The sequence below is a fragment of the Lepisma saccharinum genome, chromosome 2 (assembly GCF_977018435.1).
Source record: "Lepisma saccharinum chromosome 2, izLepSacc3.1, whole genome shotgun sequence".
NCBI classification, from domain to species: Eukaryota; Metazoa; Arthropoda; class Insecta; order Zygentoma; family Lepismatidae; genus Lepisma; species Lepisma saccharinum.
The window spans coordinates 67066332-67092990 of record NC_139230.1 but is presented as its reverse complement, the minus strand read 5'-3'; the positions used below and the strand labels follow the sequence as shown (position 1 = coordinate 67092990).

The 26659-nt window shown below is 37.1% G+C and overlaps 1 protein-coding gene across 1 annotated transcript in view; it reads right to left on the bottom strand.

The window, feature by feature from the left end:
• Apoltp (Apolipoprotein lipid transfer particle) overlaps positions 1 to 25405 on the bottom strand; it is a 335784-nt gene extending 310379 nt beyond the window's left edge. Inside the window, exon 1 of the mRNA XM_083117428.1 lies at positions 25278 to 25405. Within this exon, the coding sequence (XP_082973554.1) occupies positions 25278 to 25326 (49 nt within the window). The 5' untranslated portion in view covers positions 25327 to 25405. The remainder of the gene's footprint in view (positions 1 to 25277) is intronic.
• Positions 25406 to 26659: the final 1254 nt, after the last annotated feature.

Here is a 26659-nt window from a genome sequence, read left to right as displayed (position 1 = left end):
ATGCGACTAATAATGTCCAGTTTGTTCCTCGAATATATATACATGGAGAGATAAATCTGATAAACAGGATGGGCGAGTAAATGTTTGCACTGCAACATTAAAAATTCTACATATTCAGCATTTTATTTAGATTTTATTATACTTACCTTTTGATTGTACAGTTAATTAACAAATGAAGCTGGTGTGGATGAGCTCTCAACGCCTGAGTTTGTAAGCTCAAAGTGAGACAGATTAATCAGTTTGATGCGGTAAGTAATATTACTTTAGGCATAGCCCGCTACGATCCTTCTAGCCTCGGCGCTTCGCCGTCGCAAATACGATTTTGTGTGCCGTGTGAAACTCCACATTTCTCCGCTAGAAGCGCTCGACCCCGACTTGTGCTGAGCGGCCTTTTCCCGTTGAACTATGTGCGTTTACGCTGGTAGTGAGTACATGTTTAATTGTTATGTAGTGTATGTTCGAAGTTATGCTTACTATTGTTACAAAGTGACAATGGAACCTCTATTAATACAAGTTAAAACAAGATCAGCCGTAAATATAAGCTATTTAGAAACAATAGTTCAACTTCCAAAGTTGCGGCGAAACGCTGCATGAATGAATGAATAAACAATAGTCCCGTTAACCTGCGATTTGTTCCAAAAGCAACTTCGAATATTTATATCAAACTTGGTCGTTGGAAGTTGGCTAGGCAACAATGGTCCGTGTTTTCTTAGCATGCCGAAAAGACCTTGAAAGGTTATTGCCGCTTATATTCTGCTATTATTGTGTATTGTGAAAGGCCTTGCTGGAAATTTCGTATACGTTAATTATTGAAGAAGGAACCGCTGGTTCAGTAGTTAAGACTTGAAACTACCACGTGGGGGACCCGGTTGCATTCCCTGTGCGGTCATTTTCGGTGTTTCATCGGTGTTCTTGCATAAGAGGGTCTGGGTCTAACCCAGGTTCACATCAGTGGTTTCCTAATGGAATCCCTGGGTGAGTGAAGATTAGCGCCCACTGAGATGCGGAGAAACGCGGCAACAGACGCGTTTGCGGCGTCTCACTGGGCGACAACCTTTAAGATAACCTGCAGACTTTTGGCTGGAAATTCCTCGCTTCGGTTCCGAGCGTGTTCCTGTAGTGGGCGTTACACCACTTGATTTCATTATAATCAGACAACAGAAGTTCTGTTACCGTGTTTCCCCTCGTCTCAGTGGGCATTAAGCTTAAATGTCGCCGGTGCGTGATGCTGATCACATCACTTCCAATATGTCCGCGATCGAGAATGTGTGAAGCCATAACTGATTACCCTATGGTATCCTTACGCGAACGAAACTTTGCTTTTATTGGGAGGGGAAAATTATTTTCCAGCAGGACAAATAACACTTCTTCCATTGAGGGAAACAAACGACTATTCGATATTGTGGCAATGCTTTGTTTTGAATTATTTGAAAAGGGAATAACATTTATTTTACTTTTCACGTAAAAAAAACAACAAATGCCATTTTTTACGACTAGTTTTTCACGGGGAATGCCCTCCTTGTCCCCCGCTGGATACGCCAATATGTCATAACCATTTAGTACATAGATAAGTTATTTACGTTTTGTTATTCAATGTATAACAACTTTGTTACGTTTTTATTTTATTTTTATTTATTTATTTATTTATTTTTGGCTTTCTCTTGAGATTCTCGGCAGAAATCGGTGCAACTATCTTCCCTTGTTTATGTTGCCGGAATTGTAAAATGTTGTAAAAATTATGTCTTGCTCCAAATGCAACGCAAAATATATACCTCATCCTGTAGTTTGGCATTTGTATGGATCTAATTTATAAAAGTGACAAAAATCGATTGATGCACTATCCATCGCCCAGCTATATTGGTGTTTTGTGGACAATTAAAAAAAAATCGAAAATGCTGTGCCTCTCTCACCCAGAGTGTGAATCGAAACCTACAAGAAAATATAGAGCCTACTAGATGCTTTGACACAATGCATTATGTTGTTCTGTTCCACGAATAATGATCATTGTGAAGACGTAAGTGAACTTATCTGCAGATTCATCATTCCAATACTGTTGAAATGCATTGCTTCCTCAACGACAGAAATGTTTGAAATACCTAAATACTTAAATTACAAGTCTCTCAATAATAAAGTTCACCTATTTTAGAATCGTCTTGGTAGAAGCAGACCGCTCGGCCATAGCGCCATTAGGTGGGTAGCGGCAGAAATTGTAAGTTCTTGGAATAACATACGAGATTGTCGAGTGCCGAGGCTGGAAGGATCGTAGCGGGCTATGTTTTGGATACTGATCGTGAATGTACACATTATATGGAATATATACGTACATACATGTATTTCAAGGCCTTTCTTTACAATGTAAAGGCCTTGATGCCAATGTCGAGGGTGGGAAACGAAATTGAATACTAGTGTCTGTACACGATCCAATTGTCATTGAAAGAGAGTTTTCATGAGTCAACAAAATCGACAATTGAAAGTCGTTATTGGAAATTATTATTGGAGATCTTGAAAGATCTAAAATTGCACACTCGTACACGATCAAAGAAAAATTTGACAAGTTCACATTTTACTAAAAGGTGGAAGTGTGTACGGCACGAAAAGAAATAAATAGACTAGCGATTAGCCGTAACAAATTTTCTTTCCAAAGGAAGATGTATGGTAAATGACTCGAAAGAATTGTGATGTTGAAGTATTTCCTCGGTCTAGATGTAATCAGAAGCACCATGAAAACAATGTAAACACAATGACAAAATAATTTCATAAAATCCCATTTCCACAGATATATACAGTTGAATAAATTCTCTCGGGCTATCGACCAGGTCAATTCTGGAAAAGTTTCCAGAATTGACCTGGTCGATAGCCCGGGAGAATTTATTCATTATTCGTTGCCAATAAAGCTTCAAGACTTACTTCACATACATACTTGTTTCTCATTTTGTTTATATAAACTTCAATTTAAGATCAATACAAAATATTATATTTTACAGTAGGTTGTCGAATATACCTAGGTATTTTACTATCACATTACTCACTGCTGTAGAAATATACATAATTCTTTGTTGTATAATTGCCATTAAATAAATACAGACGAATATGTTCCACCGCTCCTCCTTTTCTTTCTCGCAAGTCACAAACACGTGTTTACACTTTCCGCGTCGCTTTCTTCTCACTACAGAATAGCATTCTGTCCTAGATGCTTGTTTTCGATAATCGATTTCCATAGGATGTGCTCTAATTAGTCGACAGTCGGTCACGAAAGGATTTAATTAGAACAGTTCTTATTTAGAAATTCTTTGACGGTAACCACGAATTCGAGAAGCAGCATGACGTCACTTCCTTTAAACATGGCATTCAAGGTATTGTTCGTGTTTCATTTGATCGTGTACATATAGCTTTAGACATTCGCTAAGACAGGGGAGAGAGAGCCCTATAGACAAAGTTATTAACACAGGCTTGCTTCAACTGGAACTGAGCCCTTGATGACTGTATACAATTGTTCCCTGTTCCTTCACGAGTCACAAACACTATCATTCGCGGATTGACACTAGGTACGTCAACCAAACTGTTCGTTCCAAAACTGAGCGCATGTAGGACATCCCGTGAATGACAGTTTGTCATATCGCGAATGATGGATTCAACCTGTTTGATTTCTGCTGGCGTTCCCCGACTAATGACCTGCCAGAAGTGAACATGTAGGGCCTCGTTTGAATCCCGAACTTCTGGAAAGTTTTGCAAAGTTTGAGTCCATATTATGGACGGACAAACTATACGCACGGCCATGAAAATAGGCGGCTGGGCTGAATTGCGCTGGTGCCACATATGGGAAAAGCAAAGCGAGAGCGGGACAAAAGTCGCTGGCTCCCACGCACTGTGTGGCAACATTAACCGGACTGCGTTGCCTAGTTCGAGCGTCAGACCGACCTCTCTCCGGGGCACTTTTGTGTCGTCCCTGACCTGTCGAGCAAATCCTGTCAGTTTGTATGACATAGATTACGAACCGACACTACAACGAGATCTTTTATTATTTTAAACCTCCGAACGCACGGGTTTGTGCTCCGACGTGGCAACAGCGCGAACTTCTGCCACCCGCCTAATTTCATGGCCGTGGGTTTAGCTGGGTCTAGGCCTGTGAAAGAACGTCCCACCATTGGAACACGCCCTCACCGGAAATTTAATCTGAGACCCGTTGATTACTTTAGCAATAAAACAGTATTCGGTCGGTGGATAGGAGGCAAGACTAATTGCCACACTTGTGATATTTTTACTGAACCCACTTGTCAGTTTTTTACGCGATTCTTTTCAAATCTCTTACGTGTCATTTTCTTTACCATGTTCAATCAGTCTGAATATAATATAATTATTGCTTTGCGAAATCAAACGTACTGAGTTCCAATCGCAGGGTCATTCAGATTTTGCTCCCATCTACTTGTATTACATCAGTGTGTTAGTCAACTTTATCGTGCAAATTGACTAAAGTGCACATTATCCTTACCGATTTCTTTGGTCTGCACAAACTGGGACTAAACATACTGTTTAAAACACGATCCGAACCACTTTGTGTCTCCAACATGTTTCGAAACCCCGGACCCCTTGATTACAAGGCGACGACAATACAATTTGTGGGACCAACTGAAGCGGCCTTCCAGGGCAGGTTTTAAGGGTGGTATTGATTCTAGGGACGCCTTACCTTCAACATTTCTGTGCTCTTTGTATGACTTAAGATGTCTCGTAAATTATATTTTCTCGTGCAGAAGAAGGTCTTAAGTATCAGCAGGCTGTTCAATGATGTACCATAATCATAATAATAAATAATAATAATGATTCTCCAGGAGCATTATACTGGTTGGTGCTGTTCTTACACTTTAGTTTACTTCGAGAAAAATCAAATTACATGTACAGAATTTAATTTGTTTCTGAAGCTATATAATGGTCTGTTTTGGAAAAATTTTAATTGTTTAAGTTAATTTGTCACCTAAATACGAATTATGAAATGTTGCTTCCATTGTCTACATCTGGGAAGCAATTAGTACTCCAATTGGAAATGACGCTTTTCCGTGAAGCTACGACGGCAGGGGTCCTTGGTTCGAATCCCGACCCGGGCATGGGTATTCTTTGTGAGCGTCCCTTCATCAATTTAATTTTATCATGATTCATCTTCATCTTCTCGATTAGTTAAACGTGGCAGAAATGCGAATCAAAATAAACCAAATCAATCAATCATTTTGGAAGTGACACTTTTCTGGAAAAATATCATTGGATTTCTGATTTAACTGGATATAGACGATGAGCCATTATAAAACAATTACGAATCATATAACTTGACCATTACTCATTTTACTAAAAAAAGAACAGCCCATACATTAAACCAGAAACTGATATCAAATCCTACAATTCGGAGTATTATCGCAGTTATCCTGCTAACGTACACTAAAGACTTTGGTTCATCCGTTTAATCACCTCGCGAACATAATCATAATCAATAATCATAAATGCAATATGTAGGCATTGATAGTGTGTTCTAGTTATCTATTATACAGTCACCAGGGGATACGCGCACACAGGCATCAACCCACAAACGCACACAACCACCCGGAAAGGTATTTTTGTTTCTCACGCTGCTTTTCTTCCTCTGAAGGTTAAACGTGGCGATGAGGATGAATGATGAAATGAAGGAATGAACAACGAACGTCCATGTCTTGACCAGGATTCTAACCTAGGACGCCTAGCTTCGTAGCGCGCAACGCTAACCACTTTAGCAAGGAGAATTAGAAATCTGTGAAATGCATAAGAAAGATGACTACAGTTGTACTAATTATACATGAATTATCTTCATCAAAGATAGCGTGGCTGTCAACGCTGTCGCATTTTCAACTAGGGTTTCGAGGGTTGGATTCGAGGAAGGGGATAGTTACGTGGTTTGGATTACGCTTAGGTCATGTCAAGTCTTTATTAGAATAGATGTGAATAAATGGATTTACAAAAAACTTTGTACCATTTCCACGGAATGTATATTTTTAGCGAAAATGTTTGCATAGAACTTTGTAGACGCATAACATTTGCAGCACAATTCTATATTCATTCTATGACTTTAAAATTATTGCCATTCGTATTCTAATGACACCAGTTATATTCTCAATAATTTGCTTGGACTCATAGAAACTTTGAGCATTTTTAAACACCTAAAGCTTTCTACAAAATTCAAGATAAAATAAAAGACTGGTCACTTCTATGGCAAACTGTTCACAGCCTTTGCCTGACATATTCAGTGCCTAGCAACTCGTGTAATTTAATCCTTGATTTTACTCCACCTTTCTGCCTCTACAGTAATCGCAACGATGGAGAACTTGAATACTTTACCTGGTTTTCGAGAATCTCTAGCTTCGCCGATTGTTAAGCTTCCCGCTACCACCGAGGCTAGCGTCTAGTGTAACTGTTTTATGCAAGCAAAGTTTATTAAAAAAATATCCATGTCACAAAAGGGGGCTATAGAGTTCTATTTTCACAACTAAGTTCACTGGACAGCAGACGCAGTGAGGCTCAACAAACGGAACGTGAACGAGTCTGCACAATAAAGCATTGTAGATAATAGCGGACTCTAAACAAAGATACAATTGTAATGGCTGGGTGTGGATTAAGGCAAAACTCACAACTTCCATTCGAACTAGAAAGCAACTGGGCCGCTAGCTTCTCTGGTATAATGTGATTTTCGCGTCACCTTCCAAAGCATGCACAGGAGAACAAACATTTATGCTCTCTATGGGAACTCTAAAATAAATAAACAAAATAAATTTGAAGTGATAAGAAGTACGATGCGACTTGTCGATAACTTATAACTCTCCTATCGATATTCCATTAGGCCGTTTTACTGTATGAGGAAAAGTAAGAAATATTTCTGTATGATAATCGTGAAAATGAGAATATCATGTAATTTATTAAGGAAGCAAATCATATTTAAATGTTCACTAATTCGAACAAGTAGTTCATTACGATACTCGACATACTATACTGTCCCAGGAGTCTGTGAACTAAGCAAACGAGAACAACTTCCTCTGCGCAAGTAGTAACTGTAGAGGGCTCGATCAATGAAAGCGTGAGAGGGAAAGGGATTGCACGGTGGGGGCAACGCGACTGTAGCTACAAACAGTTTGCAGCAGGGCGTACTGCTTCGCTCCGCCCACCCGCTTTCTCCCCTTCTCTACCGTTATGCCCGGGACTGCCCCACAGACTCTCTTGGGACAGACTGTAGTTAGGAGGAAGTTGGTTTAATTGTTCATGCGACAAATGATAATTCCTACTTCATGGATGGTGGCATTTAAAATTGAAGGTCCAGTAATGATTTTGAAATGTTCTGAAAATAAAACAAAATAATAAATCACATCAATTCTATTACTATCGAATAAGGAAAAAACAGGGGATAATTTGACTTTTAATTCCACTTTGTGCAAATAGGTTAATTGGGACTGTGAAGTTGCAAAACATAAAGGTATCGCCACCAGGAAACAAGCACAGAAAGGGAAGAGAATTAAGATACCAATTAATTCAGATTTCCAAAACTTTCTTACGATCATTCTACATTACAAAGTAACACCCATGCCCATGACAGGACTCGATGATGAGATCGTGGGCCAAACTCTCAACGTGCTCGTCAAAGTGTGGTTTAAGTCAACTTTATGCTCAAGTAGATTAATCGGGACTGGACCTACTGTTTACAATGGGATCCCAACTACAGTAAAATGTGCCTCCACTGGGGATCGAACATACATTTACACATACGCCATTGCATATCACACGCACGCACACGCCCACACACAATATTCTCCTTCCTATTTATTTAGTTTTTCTTTCCTGCTGCACAACATAAAAACTGCGTTACATCTCTGTCCCGGCTTAGAGTAAAAGCTCTGATAATTTCCCATGGCTCCAGCTTCAATGCATTAACGCAACGCGAAACTTGCACGCTGTTCGCTTTAATAAAAATGCAGAAGGAAGGGAGAGAGGAGACGGGAAGTTATATATTTACGAAGGATGTACTACATTTAGTCTTCCACCTGATGTGCAAAAAGAAAGAAAAATCACTGAATTCCCTAGAGCGTAATATTGTAGGGTAGAGTTATCTAGTGCGTATGTAGTTACAGAGCGGCTACCAGTGATGTAAGAGCCGGGGTGAGGAATCTAACTGGTACACCCGGAGCGGGTGCACGTTCCCTGCAATAAAACCGGACATTCCTAAACGGAAGACTATCCCAAGGCAGGCTGTTGTTCTTGCTCAGAAATCCTGAGAAAATTTGATAATTTTTTTGTATTATGGGCCTTTATTGTCCTCTGTTTTCTGCACTACCTACATCCAAGTATAATCGAATTCAGTTATTTATACTAACTTTGTTTGCACGTAGATATACCGAGACCGTCTTGTTAAAATATAAACCGAGATTAGATTCTTCGAGACTTGTCGATACGTGACCGAGAACGAGAAAGACATGCAAAATCGATTTATTTATTTTACTTCGCTTTTCTGCCACTTTTGGCTAATCGCGAAGATGAGGATGTAATGATACAATGATATTGATGAAGGGACACTCACAAACACCCATGCACAGGCCGGGATTCGAACCCGGGACCCCTGCAGTAGTAGCGCCAAGGAAAAGTGTCCCTTCCAATTGAAGTACTAATAGGTTTCCAGATATAGACGATGGAAGCAACATTTCATTATTTGTGCTCTGAACAGCCGGGTGGAATATTCCATGGGTTTGCCCAAATAGCGTGTCGCGCCGAACCGCCGTGCTACCTTTTCTTTACTTCTACCCAAGAATGCCGGAACTACACGAAGACAGACGGGCTGGCACGAGAATGAATTCGAAGCCGTCGAGAGCAGAAAAAAGAAAACTTCTATAGAAACCTCTCGCATAGAAATTCCACACTGTACGAGCGAGCATTTTGGAAAAGTTTCTTCTCAACGGCGCGAAACGGATTGGGGCCTCTTAGTGGGAGATTTGCTTAAAAGTGGTTTGTCTTGAACTCTTGACAGAGAAGGAATGAAATGAAACTGTGAGATGCATACAAAGGTAAAAAGGTAAAGTGCTCCCCTGTGCTTAACACCACGCCATGAAGGCGTATAAGGGGTGTGGGGGTAACGCCCCACACTTTCTTGATCCGGTCGTGAGTGGGGGTGATGTGATCAGCATCACGCCCCTGACCGCCTTTACCCCCCAGGGTTTCCCCCAGGTACCCATGTTATTCGACGCTGGGTGGGCGCCGGGGCCGCTTCCATCGTTAGAAAAGTTCCCGGAGATGCATACTCTCCTCACAAATTGCCTAGATCACCTCCTGAAATTTTTTCACGAAAGTAAAAGTAAATTAACTTTCCATCACATAAAAACGTTTTACACCACACCAGTTTAACATTATCTGTTATTATTTTTTGTCTTTAGTTATAACTTCTACTGCGCGATCATATTTCAAGGCCTTTCATAGCACTGAATTCAGACTTTGGAGGCTTCCATTTATTTTGTCCTGAGCTTCTGAAATCATAATTGTGATATCTTACTATTGTTTTCCTGTTAACAGTTACATACTAAAGGGGAAGAGGGGGTGTCAGCGACTTACCGCCGAAAGTTCAAGTAACTATTGGTACAACACACCTTATCGTTTATAATTCTACAGTTGTCAAACGAGGTAATTGTTGTGACCTATTCAGATAAAAATAGGAGATGCTAAGAGAAAATTACGTCTAGGTTGTTCACCACACTCCACACCTAGGTGCACACACTATTGCCAGAGATCTGGTAGCTTGCGAATGGCAGAAGCAAACCATTCTTTAGGGGCAGATCGAACACACTCGAGGACAGCAATTTAAAGTTCGTCAGATGTTGAAAATGTTCGTCCATAAGGATTCCATTTCATAGTCGGACGGAACCGGATCAGGCGAATATGCTGTAGAACAGCGAATCTCGATGATTGCAAATGAACTGTGCGCATGCTTGCGTGCGGCTTGGTATTGTCATGGAGTAGCTTTGGGTTGATTGGTTGGGTTGATGTTTTAAGTCCACTTTATGCACAGTAAGACTAATCGGAACTGAACCTACAGTTTAAAGTATGATCCGAATCACTATGTGCCTCCATGTCATGGAGTAGCAGGACACGGAGTGCCCATTTCCCTTCAGCAGTATTCGGCGACGAAGAAGTGTTAGGGTATTGCAGTATGCTTTACTGTTGATAGTTTTATTGGCAAAATACACTTGATCAACATGATCCTTTCCATGCCCCGCACTCCCCCCCAAAAAAGAGGTAGTAATTCCATTCGCTACAGAAGGTGTCATGCGTAGTCTGCCATCATATTTGCACTTGTTCCATTAGCTTCTCAACTCAGGTAGGCAATAATCAAACCACGACTCGTCATCACACACTGCACCGAGTATCCTATGAATATCTTCCACAAGAATAACGCTGTCCACCTTTGACCGTGATAATCGTCTTCCACCACACACGATATCACACACAAGACGCTGGACGAATGTTCATGTGAACTTTTTTGTTCCTTGTCCTGTCAGGAATCACCTCCTGAAGTTTGTTCTTATTCTTCCGAATTACCCTGTATATTAAATAATGTATTAAAGAACACATGTATAACCAAAGGCAAGCCTACTGTATTTGTAGCTTGTCGGTGTTATACTGTTTTTATCTCAAAGTTTGTGGTATTCCCTGAGTATGATCAACAGCAACAATGTAAATAACAACAGGAATGTTTGAATAAATGCTGTTAGAGATGAAGAAAGAAACGTGAAATGCTCCGGGAAAGCAAATGAAATTCCATCTGACACTGACAGTGTTGTAATTGCACTTCATAGTGGCAAAAAGAAAGTTCAAGTAAGCTGTGAGAAGTTCTGAGGTTCTAAACAAATTTGCTCGATGAAGCATGGAAGGAAACAATAACAAATTTGCTTAATGAAGTTTAACGATGTTATGCATCTTAGTCTCTAAGTTGAGAACGTCATTATACTGCACGTGTGTCATTGACAACCCTTAAACAATGTTTATCAACTTAAAAGAACATCTGAGAAGAACATACAATATAACCTATTTCCTGCTCCTCAAAATTTGAAATGCGGACTGCTCGATCTCAGGCCATGTAAAAGGATTCCTGAACTTGACTTGGAACTTTGTACAACGATAAACCTGTCAAGATCTGTCTTTATATACGTCAGCTTGCTCAGCTAAACTTCTGAAAGGTTTGGCGACTTCGAAAGAGGTTCATTCCCCTCCATCTCCTTCCCGAGACAACTTTATCTACATCTTTTGAAAATAATTTACTGTAAAAATTCGAATTCTCATGTCTTGATTATATCTATCCAGTTATTTGTCTTTACAAATGCTCAAATAACTCACTTCGTTTAGCAATTCGTATTGATCACCGACTTTCATTATCTACGATAATGTACAATAACCTTTTGGCTAAAATTTTCTCTGAAAATTAATTGTACTAGGTCTTTCAACCAAGGATTTCATATTCGTAGGCGTTGTCAACGCAAAATAATGAACCCAACTGCTTCCATCTGTTTGAAGGCAAATATAGTTTCAAAGTTTTAATTGCTGGTGATTGGTTCAATCCCCTTTGATAGGTGAAATACGATGAGACGACTTGATTATTATAAATTGAAACAAATTACAGAACACATTACACAAATTAAATTACATATTCTGATTTCCAAAGAGGGTTCATACAAAACTGAAATTTTAAATCAATTTCAATCTGTATCATTTGTACAAATATTTCAATATGGGAGGAGGGTATTTTTTTTAAATGCGTACTATGATACTAATATATGTGATTACTTTCCATTTATATTGCAGTGGTATTTACGATTTCATTGCTGGAGGCTATTGAGCATGTGTCCCAAGTCTGCAAACTCCTAGATTGCAATGTAATTGCACCTTAGGGTGTTCATAATCTATGAGTAGATGTAAGCGAAGGACTAGAACTACAATTTTGATTTGGCATTTTATGAAGATGAAGAAATCACTTCTTTAATATATAATTTGGTTCTAAATGTGCTCTAAATGACTCTGCGACAGATCTGTTAGCATAACTAACTTCGAAGTAGGAGTACCTACGTTCGAATCCTAGGTAAGTCGTAGATGCGTCATTGTGCTGGATAATCATCTATTTAATCAATTCATTCATTTATCCTCATCGTTGTTATTAATCTAGAGAGGTAGATTTGATTTGATTGTTCTTATTTAGCGTCGCTTCTCTGCCACTTTTGGCTAATCGCGACGATGAGAATAAGTGATGCAATTTATTAAGGTACGCTTACAACGAAGACCCATGCCCAGGTTGGGAATCGAACCTGGAATCTCTAAGGTCGTAGCGCGCTGTGCTAACCACTCCACCACATAACCTAGAGAGGTAGAAAGGCGATGTAAAAGAACAAAACAGAAATACCGTAGTACATTTGCAGCGATAAACAGCAGCTATTACGAATTCTGTCTACAGTGATAATTGTGTCTACAATTATTAATTACGTTCAGATGACAACAGTAACTGATCAGTTTATATGCACAGGACCAACCCAAATTTATTTGGAAAGAATTGGACCTTCTGGTACTTGCCTCAACTGCCAGATTGTAAATGTGGCGCTGGTAGCATTTTACCAAATAAGAATTTTTAGGCGGACAGTGACGATTATTTTATAATTTCGGTTCGAGGACAATGCTACTGCTCTAGCACCATAGCCTCCTTTCTATACTCTTTAACTGCACGAATATATAAAATATCTTTCATATGCTAAGTATCGAAGTTAGTTTAACTAATTTTAGAAGGAATCATATGAAAGATTCGTGAATGTGAAGGAGCACAAGAATTCTTATTTTTATTCTTTTTGTTCTTTCTGTATCTGGATTAAGTTGTATTTTTATGCTTTTACAAAACTGAATACTCTCTGCAATTATTTTCCATTACAAGCTCATTCACGGTGAACAGTTTATGTCAAACTAAAAACAAACAAAAAAAAGCTGTATTTTTCTTTTTTGCAGGCTGAATACTGAATGTTCCACAAAGGGAACTAATCCTTCTTAGGATGAAAAAATTAAAAACTTCTTTTTTATTATTTGGTCAAATGAAAATTCCATAAACGCGGTTTTGTTCCAATTTCAAAATTATTCTTTAAGTTTTCCTTCTGGGCGTATCAGGATATCAGCCAGATAAGTTTGGGTACTAACCTGGCTGATATTCTAAGAGAGTCTTCATCAATTTTAAAATTCACTATAAAATTTACAATTGTCTTCATCTTTTTATCTGACTGTGCTAGATTAGACTGCCATTTCACGATATTCTAAATTGTTCAAAAGGAAAAGGGTCTGCAAATAACATGTAATTTTCAACACTTTAATGATGATTCTTCATTCCATCCCCGCTGAATTTATATTAATGCTATCTTTAACATTAATATATATATATAATACTTAGGGCTGAGCCGATGCCGATGTATCAGTATCGCCAGATACCAGTGGTATCGGTTTCGGAAAGTATTGGTTGGAATTCATCTGCCGATACTAGCCGATACTTTTCCGTCATGTTGATGTTTCAAGGGGTCCGCAAAAATGACGCGCGACGTTTTCGCAGAGTCTAATTATCCTGGAAATTTCGCAAAATTCAAATGTATTTCTATTTTGCAAAAATTATGAAAGAAAAACTATTTTTTTTATTATATAACATCTATTTTAATATTCTGATGCAATTCTTGAATATTCTAAAGCAAATTTGTTGATAAATTCATGCATATAATTGGATAATATTATTTACATACCAATATTGATCAATATCATGAACACATTTTAATTATTGCAATTTTCAAGTATCTGTATAGGTGGGAATCGGTAAGAGTATCGGTATCGGTTCAAATTGGTATTGGCTCAGCCCTAATAATAATTCATCTAAGAAGTACAACTTCAGGTAGAATAGTAGAGTAGCCTACACTATCCCATACTATAAACATTGCGTTTCTGTTATTTTTTGGGAGGAGGAGGGGAATCGGTTTCTACCTAATGCAGTATAATAGTAAGATTGTAGCGTCGATTGTTAGACATTTCTGATCATATATCAATATGCTAATTTATATTAAAGCCTGCTTTGGGTACAGAAACTACAAGGAACTAACTGAAGTTTTTTGAGTGATCTGGAATAAAAAAGCACTCCAGTGCGAAAATAAATTCACAATACTGGCCAAAAGTGTCTATCAGTGAAATCTTAATAGTTTGTTAATTTTCTCTTCTTTAGTATTTGCTTTGCTATAAGTCTCATATTCCGTTGATGATAATTTAGGAATTTATATTTCAATATTTCATTTTATTGCCTGATGTGCAAAAGCTCCGTTACCCGTAGATTAATGCTACTTCAGTAATGTTTATGGTTCGAAGACACGCAAATACGTTTTCCTTTTATGCATTTATAAACCTTTGTCTTGATGAAGTTTCTGGAATTTACGGACCGCAGTCTCAAATAAAGGATTTCACTCTAAGAAATTAGCTTCATTTAGTGGCCTCTTAAGGAAGAAAAGCGTAGATCTATAGACGTCGCGGAAATAATATCTTAAAAATAAATTAGTGGGATCCGTTCCTTTGAACTTTCAGCGTTGAGGTTCTTTCCTCTCTCATCAAGTTGTAATAGGAATAATCGATTTTCCGTCGCCGAACTTCATCAAGTGAGATCTTCCGGAGTATTTCTCCTTCTTTTGTCAAGGGAAAACAACATTGTTATTTCCATTTATATTTACTTGTGGCACTTCTCACCTTGATTTTAATGTTCCCGCATTTGCTCCTTGTAGCTAGAATTCAGTATTACTACACAGTATTTTGAATTAAAAAAAATTATGAACACAAAGATTGTATTTTGAAGACAGATAGATCGGAACTAGTTACTGTCGACTGAAAGTTCGTACATCAACTTTGTTTCCTCTGGCTTCACTTCAGCAATGAAGACGTCAAATCGAATTGCTTTTAGCATTTCTTACATTTCACAGTTTCTATTTCAACATCTGTTAATTTGGGATAGACAGCATTTAAATTATTTTATCCGTGCAGCAGTTCATATCACTGACGACATAGCAACTGCTTGCATCAGGATTGGCATCTTGCATGTTTGTTTTTTTCGAAAAAAGGGTGTTTTTTTTCGTTTTTTTTTTCAGATAAAACCCAATAAAACCCGGGCAAAACTGGATTTTATTGGTTTTTTTCAGGTTATGTTTGAAAAGTATGTATTTTAAAAATGAAATACATTTTCTCCTGGTAGTAATTATCGTTAACATTCAATTTGTATTGCTTTATACCCTGTCCCATTTATATCTTGAGCAGGCGAATGAAAACAAGTCTTTGCGCAAGTAGTGACGTGAAACGGCTACACCAGTGAGCTAGTGAGAAGAAACTGGATTGCGTGGAAGGGGTGGGGGTGGGGGATTAAGCAACTACAGTTACCAGCCTTCACAGAACTGTGTACTGCTTCGCTCCCCTTCTCTCTAATGCTATGTGCAGCCTTGCTCCACAGATGATTGGACAGTTTGATTCTACTCATCCAGGAGGGTGTAGTTAATGTTGTTGCTTTGTGATCAGTTTTCGGGTTGCATTCCCTGAGGAGAGACATACTTTGGTGTATCCAACAATCAGACTACCAGGGGGGAGGGGGTACAAAATATGTTATAACCAGTGCTTTTCTTTTTTGGCAGTCAACAACGGTACTCTATACTGGCACCTTATTATAGGTGAGGACTAATAATATTTGATTTTAACAAGAGAAATACCTACGATGCCAGAGGTCCCGGATTCAAATACCGGCCTAGGCATGGGTATTCTTTGTTATGTCCCTTCATCAATTTCATCATAACTCATTCTCATCTTCGTGATTAGCCAAATGTGGCAGAAAAGAGAAGTAAAATACAAGAAATTTATTATTGAAACAAGAGAAATGTGTGTTTGTATATAAATATATATATACTTGGATAGTGTTGTGATGAACATATTAACATAACAAATCAACTTGAATAGTGCCGGAACCATTCTTCCCAGAAAAATAAAAGCAATAACTAACATTTTTACAGTGAGACTTCTAATTTTACTAATCAGGTTTGGTACTTTCTTCCCCCTGCAACGATACTCAAATTTAAGCATCTTAATGTATATGCTTTTCAAGATGCAGCACATTTTTAGTATTAGTGAATAGTCCATTCTGAACTTGTTTATCAAACGAATTATTTTACGAATGTAGTGTTGTGCATATGTTGGAATGAATTACCGGTATGCTACAGCTACAAACACATTTTCTATCTCATTTATTTCATATGCCAAAGACCATTAAATGATCCAAAAATACTATGCAATGTTTTAAATCTGCTTCAATACAGTTTGTTCACAGTCTATCACACTTCGTTTTCCCATTATTTTTCTGGTGTTTCAAGCATAAATATCTCCTCCACGTATTAACCATGCCAAATTATAAGTTTGCCATATTTAATTGTCTTGGTGATTTCGTCCAAATGGAATACCTTATACATCCTCCAAAACATCTGGCTGCTATGCAAATGGCATTTTCCATGGTCAAAACATTAGTGACCCCCAATTTGGTCCCCAACGCTCCCTAAACAAACCCTACATTTCAAAACATTTATTGTCAAACTATAGTTTAAGTGATGCCCTAAAATTTTTGAAAGTTTCTTTTCGTAATCTCAAAAATGTAGTTTAGGCATTTGAAAGTGTCACGCAAATTTGAAATCTACCTCAGCACATGAAAAATCAATTTTTCATCTACAATCTTTAAATGCTTTGAACAAATTCAAATGCAAAACAAAATCATTCTGAGGTTTATCTAATTGATTAATTTTAGCTAAAAACCTCTAAATTTGCTACAGTTATCGTGGTCCCAAACACACTATATCACAGAGTTTTTATTAAAAACTTAAAGCCCAAGTGATGCTGTAACATTGCTGAGACTTGTCTTCCTTAATCTTGGAAAATGTAACCTAGTCAAATATGAGCATAATTTAAAGCTCTCCAAAGACATGTTAAGCCAGAGTGTCGTCTATCTTTAAGCATGATGACTAGTTTTTCTCAAACACAATGTGAGACCAATCCTTCAAGATATCTTGCAACTCAAAAACTTTATCATAAATACAAGGCTTATGATTTTTTCACCACTCCTCTCCTAGGCTATGAACTATTATTTTAAGTTTTACTGCAAAATTGTGGACCAATGAAATCTCTAAAATGACTGTTTAATTCCTTTTCCTCCGAAAATGTAGGGCATAGCATAGAACCTGCAAAATGGGGAAAATAATTTTTTCATCCACTATCTTGAAACACATTGTCCTACTTTGCTCACTAGTTTTCTAGCTGCAAAAATAATTTTAACTAAATGATTCTAAATTTACAACAGTTATCATGGCCACTAAATAGATGACTTATCGCTCTCTGCCCATCCACCCTAAATCATGCATCATATTTTGATAATTTTATTATCAAATTATAGTGCAAGTATAGTGCTCCTGTAAGTTTCATGCACAAAGGTCAAAACTATAGGCAAAGATTTGAAAATGTCAAAAATGATCAAGATATGAAAGTATACACGTACACTGTATTTACTCGAGTACCCTATACCCTGAAAAAATGTAAGAAAAAAAGAAGAAAAAAACTGAAATTCTGGTAGATCATGCAGGTGAATGACTTACATGGGTATAGAGCTCCTAACCAGACATAAATAACATATATTGAAGATTAGGCACACACAGGAGATATACTAAGTAGAAATTTTCAGCGAAAAATGCAGGCTCGATCAGGACTTGAACCCGGGTCTCTGGCATACCGTGCCATTGATCCACCACTGAGCTACTGAGCCAGCCTTTTACTTCGCCTGCGAGAAATCAGACAAAGCCAGGCCGGCTCGGTAGTTCAGTGGTAGATCAATGGCATGGTATGCCAGAGACTCGGGTTCGAGTCCTGGTCGAGCCTGCATTTTCCCCTGAAAATTTATATTTAAATAACATTTATCTTGCATAGGCAAGCAACCCATTATGTGAGAAATGAGAAAAAAATATTTAAAGTGTGTTCCCTTTAATTATGCCACAATTAACGACATTTCAATAAAATGTGCTCAATTCTCCCTTGTAATGCTTAATCATGCAAAAATTTAGTGTTTCACTATGATGTGCCACTATGGTTTCTCCCACATAAGAAAGTGCCTGATAACCAAAGTGCTACCACATTTCAAAATTATAAGCTTTGTACAACTAAGCTGCATCAATCAATTCAAACGTTTTATCTAAAAATGTCTGATACTTTTTATTTTTTGTTACTTGGATACATATTCTTTTTATTTCTGTCAAAATTCCATTTCTAGCATGATTTGAGGAAAATAGCCTGAAAAACCCCCACTACAACTTGTACTACATCCATTATTTTTAATATTACAAACTCTGCTAAGCCTTTTTTTCAAGTTTTCCAAAAAACATTGACAATCGTAGAACCTTACAAGCATTTGAGGCAATAATTTACAACATTTTCTGGGAAAAAAAACACTTCTTGACTGGGTTTTTTCGAGGTTGGCTTTTCTGAAGAAAAAAAAAACATGTGGGGAAAAATGGGCTGGGCCCACCCGGGCCTACCCTGGTTTGCATCATTCTGGCCATGATAGTTTATATTTCTACACTGCTACACTTGATTCCATTTCATCGGTGGAAACGTACAGTCACGGGTTGTAACGATCCAACTGACATCCAGTTATCGTATATCGTTACAACCCAGAACTGTCCGTGACTGTACAATTCTTATGCTTTCATCTTTCCGTATTTCAGGGCATCTTCAGTTTAATTCATTTTAGTAGTGAAGACGTTAATATATGTAGAAAAGCTTTCTACGTACGGCGAGGATTATAATCAGATGATACCGACTCTTGTGGAAACCTAGATATACTCTATTTATGAAGTACACAAAATTAGTTCATATTTTTCTGTATAAATGGATATTACGTAAAATTTCATGAAATATATGAATGGGAGAAAAGGTGAACTTAAAAGTTTATTATTTTAAAGTTACAAATTTCATTCAGTCATCACCAAGAAATTATTCACTAATGAATTCACTTTGTTAAACAATGCCAGCTCAAGTAAGCGAACGGGTCCTGGGTTCGATACCCGGTGGAGGCGCATAGTGGTTCGGATCCCACTTTAAACTGTAGGTCCAGTCCCGATTAGCCTCACTGTGCATAAAGTGGACTTAAAACAGCAAATCAATCAATCAATCAAGTAAGCGAACGAATTGGAATTGTAGAAGTATCCATTTCAATTCTCACACTCCCTTCGCACAAAAAGAAGTATACCAAAAAATGATGAATTTCGTTTATAATTTATTTGCCGTTAGAAAATATGAAAAATAAAAAAAAATCCCGAATGTTTTAAAGATTACTGAAACCTATATCGTTCAAACAATATTTGTATAAGCAGGTGGAGCGATTACAATAATCTACTTGTGGACAACACATTATGCATTAATGAATTTTAAGCTAAAGATAGTAATAATTACATATTCTACCTGAAGAATTATTTAAAGTTGGATGTAAACGTAGATATTACTTCTTTTTCTGTTGCCAGCATTTGCTGTTCCACTTTTATGACGTGGACTATAACATATTATCCACATCAAATTAGTTAAAATATTTAGATACAGCTAATGCTCTGGCATTGAATGAAACTCAGAAATTCCATAATGAAGAATGTAAACTGTACCTTAGGAAATAAAAACACAATGATCAACAGTTTTTAATGTGTTTATAATTTATATCTGTGCGTGCTACAATTTTTCGGCATTCAAGAAAGGAAATGGATATTGTTAATTATGTTTCCGGAAGTATTTCATATTAAGATTGAAATACAGAACTTTCAATGAAAGTAATATTTCCTTTTATTAAAAGAGTCGATATAAAAGTTAATTCTGAGGAATCTGCATGACAGAATCGAAAATGAGTCAAGTGTTATTTCCAATTTACTGAAATATATTTTGAATTTGTATTGAATATATTTGCTGTCGTTTTTCTACATCATTAAGCTTTCCGCGTCTACGAGGATGAATAATGAATTGATGATAGGGAAAATGGCATCGTTTCGCAGCTCTTTTGCATTGTAGGTATAGGAGAGAGAAACTTCTTTTATACCATATTAGAATTTCTGTATATACAGTACGAGGTCTATGCAGTCACAATCTTCACTATTAACAAATAATTATTACTAAATATTATTAATTACTGTTTTACTGTAAATAGTGCATTATAAATATGTTAAACAGTTCTTCTGTTTCCTACGCTTTCCAAAAATATTTTTGAATTGCAGAAATGTAAGCTCTTATATTATTACTTTTCCATCCCAAAAATCAGATTGCCATGCCACCATTCCCTGTGTAAGATGTATGCAGATTTAATTTATTGATTTGAACAATAAGAGCATTTGTTTTCATCCTATGTGTATTGATTATTAAATATTGTAATGGATGCGTTGGCACTGCAAGGCCATACGGTCTAGAACAAAAACCGAACTAATTTAAATCACCACATTAAAAGAAAAAAATAATATTTTGACTAGAACATCCCCTAAAATGTGCCTTCATGGCACGGTGCTATATGCACGGGGTACCTGACCTTTTACATAGCCTCTTTTACGGAGATTTACTTCTTAATATGAAGAAATAAAACTCAAAATTTAGGAAGGTTCGTGCTGAAAAGTAGCATACAGATGGAGAAGACAAGACCACCTCACAGAAAGTGTGGGTGTAGATGCCAGAGCCTTGTTAACCTACAAACATGCAGTTACACTGTGTACTATGTGAAAGAGGTTGGCGTTTGAGTGTCTTCCCGGAAGACCACCTCATACACACCTAGAACCAACATAATGTCGCTCCACTTAAATGAAGAGAAACGTCTTGTTTGAAGCTTGTTTGAAAACAAAATACTTGAGGCCAGTGACAAAGAAAATTACTGGTGAAATATGCTGATGGCAAGTAGGCAAATAATTTAGATTAACAAGTCAAACTATGCCTACTGCAGTTAGGCATTTTTATAGCAGTTCTACGACAATTCAATGAAGCTCTGGCGAATTGATGCTGGTATGTTCTTGCAAATTTACAGCCTACGTACCTAACGAATACACTTCCTTGATACATCAATCTATATTTATTGTATAGTTGATGGGGACAGGATTCAGGCACCACAAAAATGAAGTGTTTGTACTTTCCGTTACGAACAACAACGTAATAATTATCATCATTCATGATTATGGTTTTAATGCTTAATAGTTTTATTTGCGATCACTGAAACCCTAAGAAATAAGACATCATACACAGTGCATAATAAAATAAAATAATAAAAATCAATGCATCTGCTACACAGTGCATTGTATTGTCGTAAGTAATTTTTATTTTGTTGATTTTGGCATTCGATAAGGGATCTGCGAAAAATCAATACGGTAGATAATACTTTCATAGTTTCGCGTAATTTGTACATAGTATAATGTGATTCTGTTAAAATATACCTTTGTTTTATTTTTCAAAGATATTTTGAATTTGAAAAGACAACAGTGAAAGTAATTTAAACTAAACTCAAAATACAAAAATATATAGCATTATCATGAAATGATCCTTCCAACACTTGATTAATAAAGATGAACACAATGAAACTTAGATTCTTTAACTGAATTATTTAAATGAAATGACGTATGATGATTAATTAAATACAATATGTACATAGTTGTTATTGCTCAGTTATTAATCCAACTTGGTGTTTTCAAATTCTAACTAGAGAGTTGATAGCTACGAAAAATGTACAGCGAACAGCAAAAGTAGTTGTACCTAATTTGTAAATTAATGAACTTAATTAGATTTCCCGCTTGCACATGAAGCAGACCGATTGCACGAAGGAGAGAAATACGTATAATACAACTGGAATAACAAAATTAAGCCATGGAACATTACAAAGCGGTAGTAAATTTTAGTTTCCTTATCCCTATTGGACTGATAGGAAGTGCCGCGGAAAACTGTTAAGAAAATCAATATTGATTTCAAAAAGAATACCAACCACAACCCTGAGTACGACAGCATTTCTTGAATCTTGATTTTTTTTACATCTTAGGCAAATAAGTAGGTTGCACATAGTAATTAAGCACAAGGACAGGCTTGTTCACGTAGAACTAAAGAACAAGATGCTGATTTTCGCCTACATTTAAGAGAAGAATTCTTGGTGCAAACTCCCATTTTGACTGAAAGTCCGTATGATTTTTACAACCCAGAAGTGTCCGTGACTGTACCTGTCCTTGGTCTTGTATAGTTTGCCCTCGTAAAGGTTAATGCAGCGATCGATATACGCGACGTAAATTTAACCAACAAGAAAGCAAAACAAGGCTATTTGCTTAGTATATCCACCTCGTTATCCCCTCCTTATTCTTGTTGTTTAGCAAATACGCATTTTAAAACATCCCACTGCTGTTTTTAGTTTTCTTTTGTTTCAGATAAAAAAACTGCGTCAAGATCCGCCAGCTTAGTATGTAGAAACAAAATAAACATAAACGCGACAAAAGAATTTGGCTAATGTAAATATACCATGTTTCAACTAAAGTTTCCTGAGCTTGCAATCACGCTAGCTAATCTTCCACTTAAAAGGTTACCTTCTACTTGCATGGAGAAACATAGAATGCCCAAGCTATTCGCTGGCTTCTTTTAAGATCGCTACTTTACGAACAGTCAGTGTGGAATAAAAGTTTTCAGTGGAGAGGTGGGCAGTTTCTTCTTGTGGGGGTGAGTTGGTGGACTTGAGCAACCCCCAGAATACGATACAACTCTAAGCACGAAATTTACAAATTTAATGCACTTTGTTTATTTTGACAAATTTATTTGGACTATTGTGTTCTCTCTTCAAATTCGTAGCACGTTCCACTACAGTTCATTAGAGATTATTAGAACTTTTAAACTGGTTAACAAAATATGGATACATTTTCAGATCCAGATGGAACGTAATTATGTTCAATCAGTGGGAGATTTAATATTCATACAGAAAGTGACGGAAATGAATCCATGATTTTCAAGTGTATATGAATCTAAAAATAACAGTAGGAAAATAAGTAGTACTCACGAACACTTCTGAGTTGTTACAAGCCAGAAGCGTCCGTGACTGTACAATCTAAAAAATGCCACCCTTGGAACAGATATCGTCAAATGAATTTACTGTTCTGCATTTTTTTGCATACTTTAATGTATGTAAGTAAGACCTCGATTCATATGCATGCCGAGGAATTTAGTAAACTCTGGCATATCATTTAGAATGCCAGTGCCATAATTCAAACGTTCACTTTTCTCCTTTGGATATTTGAGGTAATGGGGGTACAACTCCCACCATCCCCATGAGCGTAGTCTGTAGATAATAATATACGTGTCTACATTGGTATGTACAATTCATATATATTCTTCTTCGCTGTTAATTTAATATGTTAGTTACCTAATATTATTTTAAGAATTAAATTATGATTTTGATTGATTGATTTGGTTTATTTTACTTCGATTCTCTGCCACCTTTCGCTATTCTCGAAGATGAGGATCCCGGGTTCGAATCCCGGTCGGGCTTGGTTGTTTGTGAATGTCCATTCATCAATTTCATCATTTCATCACTCATCCCCATCTTCGCAAATTAGCCAAGAGGCACAAAACGCGAAGTAAAATAAACTAAATCAATCAATCAATCAATCGAAGATGAGGACGACTGATGATATGATGAAGGGACACTTAAAGAACACCCATGCACATTTTGATTGTATATAACTTTATTACATGTAATATTCTTGTATCATACTATGTGTATAACGATAATAATCCTGTGCATATATGTGTAAACATAACACATAGTTTATATATTTGTATAACACATTTTCATTTAACTTTCCATTTTTTTTCCACCGTAATTGGAGAATTTCTCTCTCTGTTGATTGCAAATAAACACATTCTACTGCTTTAACCTGCTGTGACCTTTTTCTCCTATATCTAATAAAGAATCAGAATGAGATGGAAAATCGATAGTAAAAAGGAATTACGCGAGATTTGAAATTTCGAGTATCAAAGCAAAGGCCTGAAAGAAGGATAATGCACTTTGTAGTGCAGTAACAAGTATTGCAGAAATCTACTACTATGAGAATCGAAATTGTCTCACACGCATATTTACCTACATATTCTTCATATGTAGGTATCAATTTTCTCTGATCGACCAGTTTCATGTAGAGACTAAATAGCGTGTACGTTCCGGCCGTGCCGATCTATGGTGAAGAGCCAAGCGTACGTTCAATAATAATGTTAACTTACAGAAGAGTTAGCGCACAGCAAACCGGGAAACACAAGGTTTATTTGCTCCGTGTTCGCATGGAAATGATAAATGAAAGAAAAGTCAATTCAAACTGGCGGCGGTTGAACTGTATTACCTCTCTTTCATCGTCATTTCCATTGTGAAGGTCACTTAATAGCAGCATTCACATAAAATATAACACGAAAAAGCCATGTGGGCTACAATGGACGTGTCAACAATTTGCGATACGAAAATCCAGATGCGAATGACGGAAATACAGGCGCGTCACAAATGCATACAGGCAAATTGAGGCATTACTTAGCAAAAGTTTGTCATTTCCGAAGAACAAACCCTAGACCTCAGTTGGCCATCATGTTACGTTTTTTAATACCTTAGCTTTTATCATTATAATGGACTGATTGAAATGGAGATTGTTGGTGCGTCAGCACTTATGCTACTTATCGAACCCGGGACCCTTTGATTACAAGGCGCCGACGTTACCACTACGCCATTGTGGTCCGATACACTGGAGAATGCAATGTAATTGCATATATATTTATTTATATCAATTCTTGACGTGGCAATATGAAAATAAAATAAACATGTATTTCTTAATATTTTATCTTTTCCAATATAAGCCTGACTAAACATATGTGTGGATCACCTCTGGACCTCACTGTACCGGTCCTATTGATCTGAGCTATCCGAACCTACCCAATGTTTAATGAATGGCCCCGATTGCATTCTTATTTAGCATTTAGGAGTACATTTCTAAAGGAGGAATGATAACAGCCTTCTTGCAAATTGCAGCTCTACTAAATATTTGATCATCCGTGATACATGTGTTCTTTAGTATGGAGCTGTTACGTCAGCAAAGTGTTTAGTTGAAGTAGAGTAAACGTTCTTAATTAAGTTTCCTTACTTTCTAATTACTTACTTGCCGCCTCAGCCACAGTAACTAGGAACAAAAACAACCAAAAAATCATGGTTGGTTGCCTTTGAAGATCATTGAAACACTCACTGTATATCCTATACAACGCCACACTAAAGATGTGCACACTCACGAACTTGAATATACACTGTCGGTCATATCACGATCCCTCACTTCGTTGGAGACATCCCGAGGACAAAGTTCAGTGACTAGGATCATATGATTGGTCAACTCGTGATAAAGATCCTTGTTGGAGGTCATTGGAAGCGATTGACGTCTTGCAATTTGAAAGCGGGGAATACTCATAAGATAAGGCAGGAAAAGATGCAACCACGGGATGTATTTTGAATATAAATTTCCAGGAACGTAGGCTCGGAAGAATAAAAATGAAACAATTTTGTTGAATGAGGCCACTTAAACATTAGCTGACGTCAGATTTAGTATGGTTCCTAGAAACCTATCGCAAACGTAGTTCCCTTATTTTGAAATTCAGGTTTCTCCCGTACATTAAAACCAATATAGTTGCAACAAATAATAGTTAACTCATAAGAAGAATCTAGAAAAAAATACTCTGGTAGAAGGTCCAAATGTGATTGAAGTTTCATATTCTGCTTCTATATATTGTAATTCAACAAGTTTCACTTCTTGTTCGTGGCGTAGCGGCTGTGCAGCAGCTCCGCAGGGTTCTTCTGCGAGCTCCTGAAATTTTGTATGTTGTAGAAATTCAACAGATAATGTACGGTACCTAAAATGGAAAAAATCGATTTACGAAATGGACGTGGGTCAACACCGCTCTTTTTTTTCTTTCTGTCGGTGAACTTAGAATATGTATCAACAATGAGAGTTACTGTCTTGCACCAGTAAACGGCACCACAAATAACTTCACGATTCAGGGAGCTTTCAGACCGAAGCTACAAGCTACACAGTCCCCATTCAGTATGTAGAAAAGCATTCACAACGCACGAGCTACCAACAAACCGAGGCGACAAGATTCACCGTATTGGGAAAATTGTCCAGTCCGAACGACACGCAAGCGACAAACCACACGTACAGCTTGTCACTTTGGTACACTTCGCAACATCTTATTTGACCGCCCTGAAAAATTTCGAAGTCCGGAATTCGTAAATTTGGCAGCATAGCGCTTCAGAGCCAACTAAGAGTAGCCAACTTTGCAACATTTCTTCTTCCTGAATGAAAACGCTCGTGATTTCTTTTTCATTCTTTCACATTCCATAAAGTAAAGATACCCAAAAGCAGTAATAAAATATATGAGTAGACAAAAAAAATGTTAAGTAGAAATACGAATGTTGAAAATATTTCAAGATTCTTCGTTCTGAATTTGAAAATAGGAAAATGTATGTGCATTGTGAAACACTGAACAGGTTCTC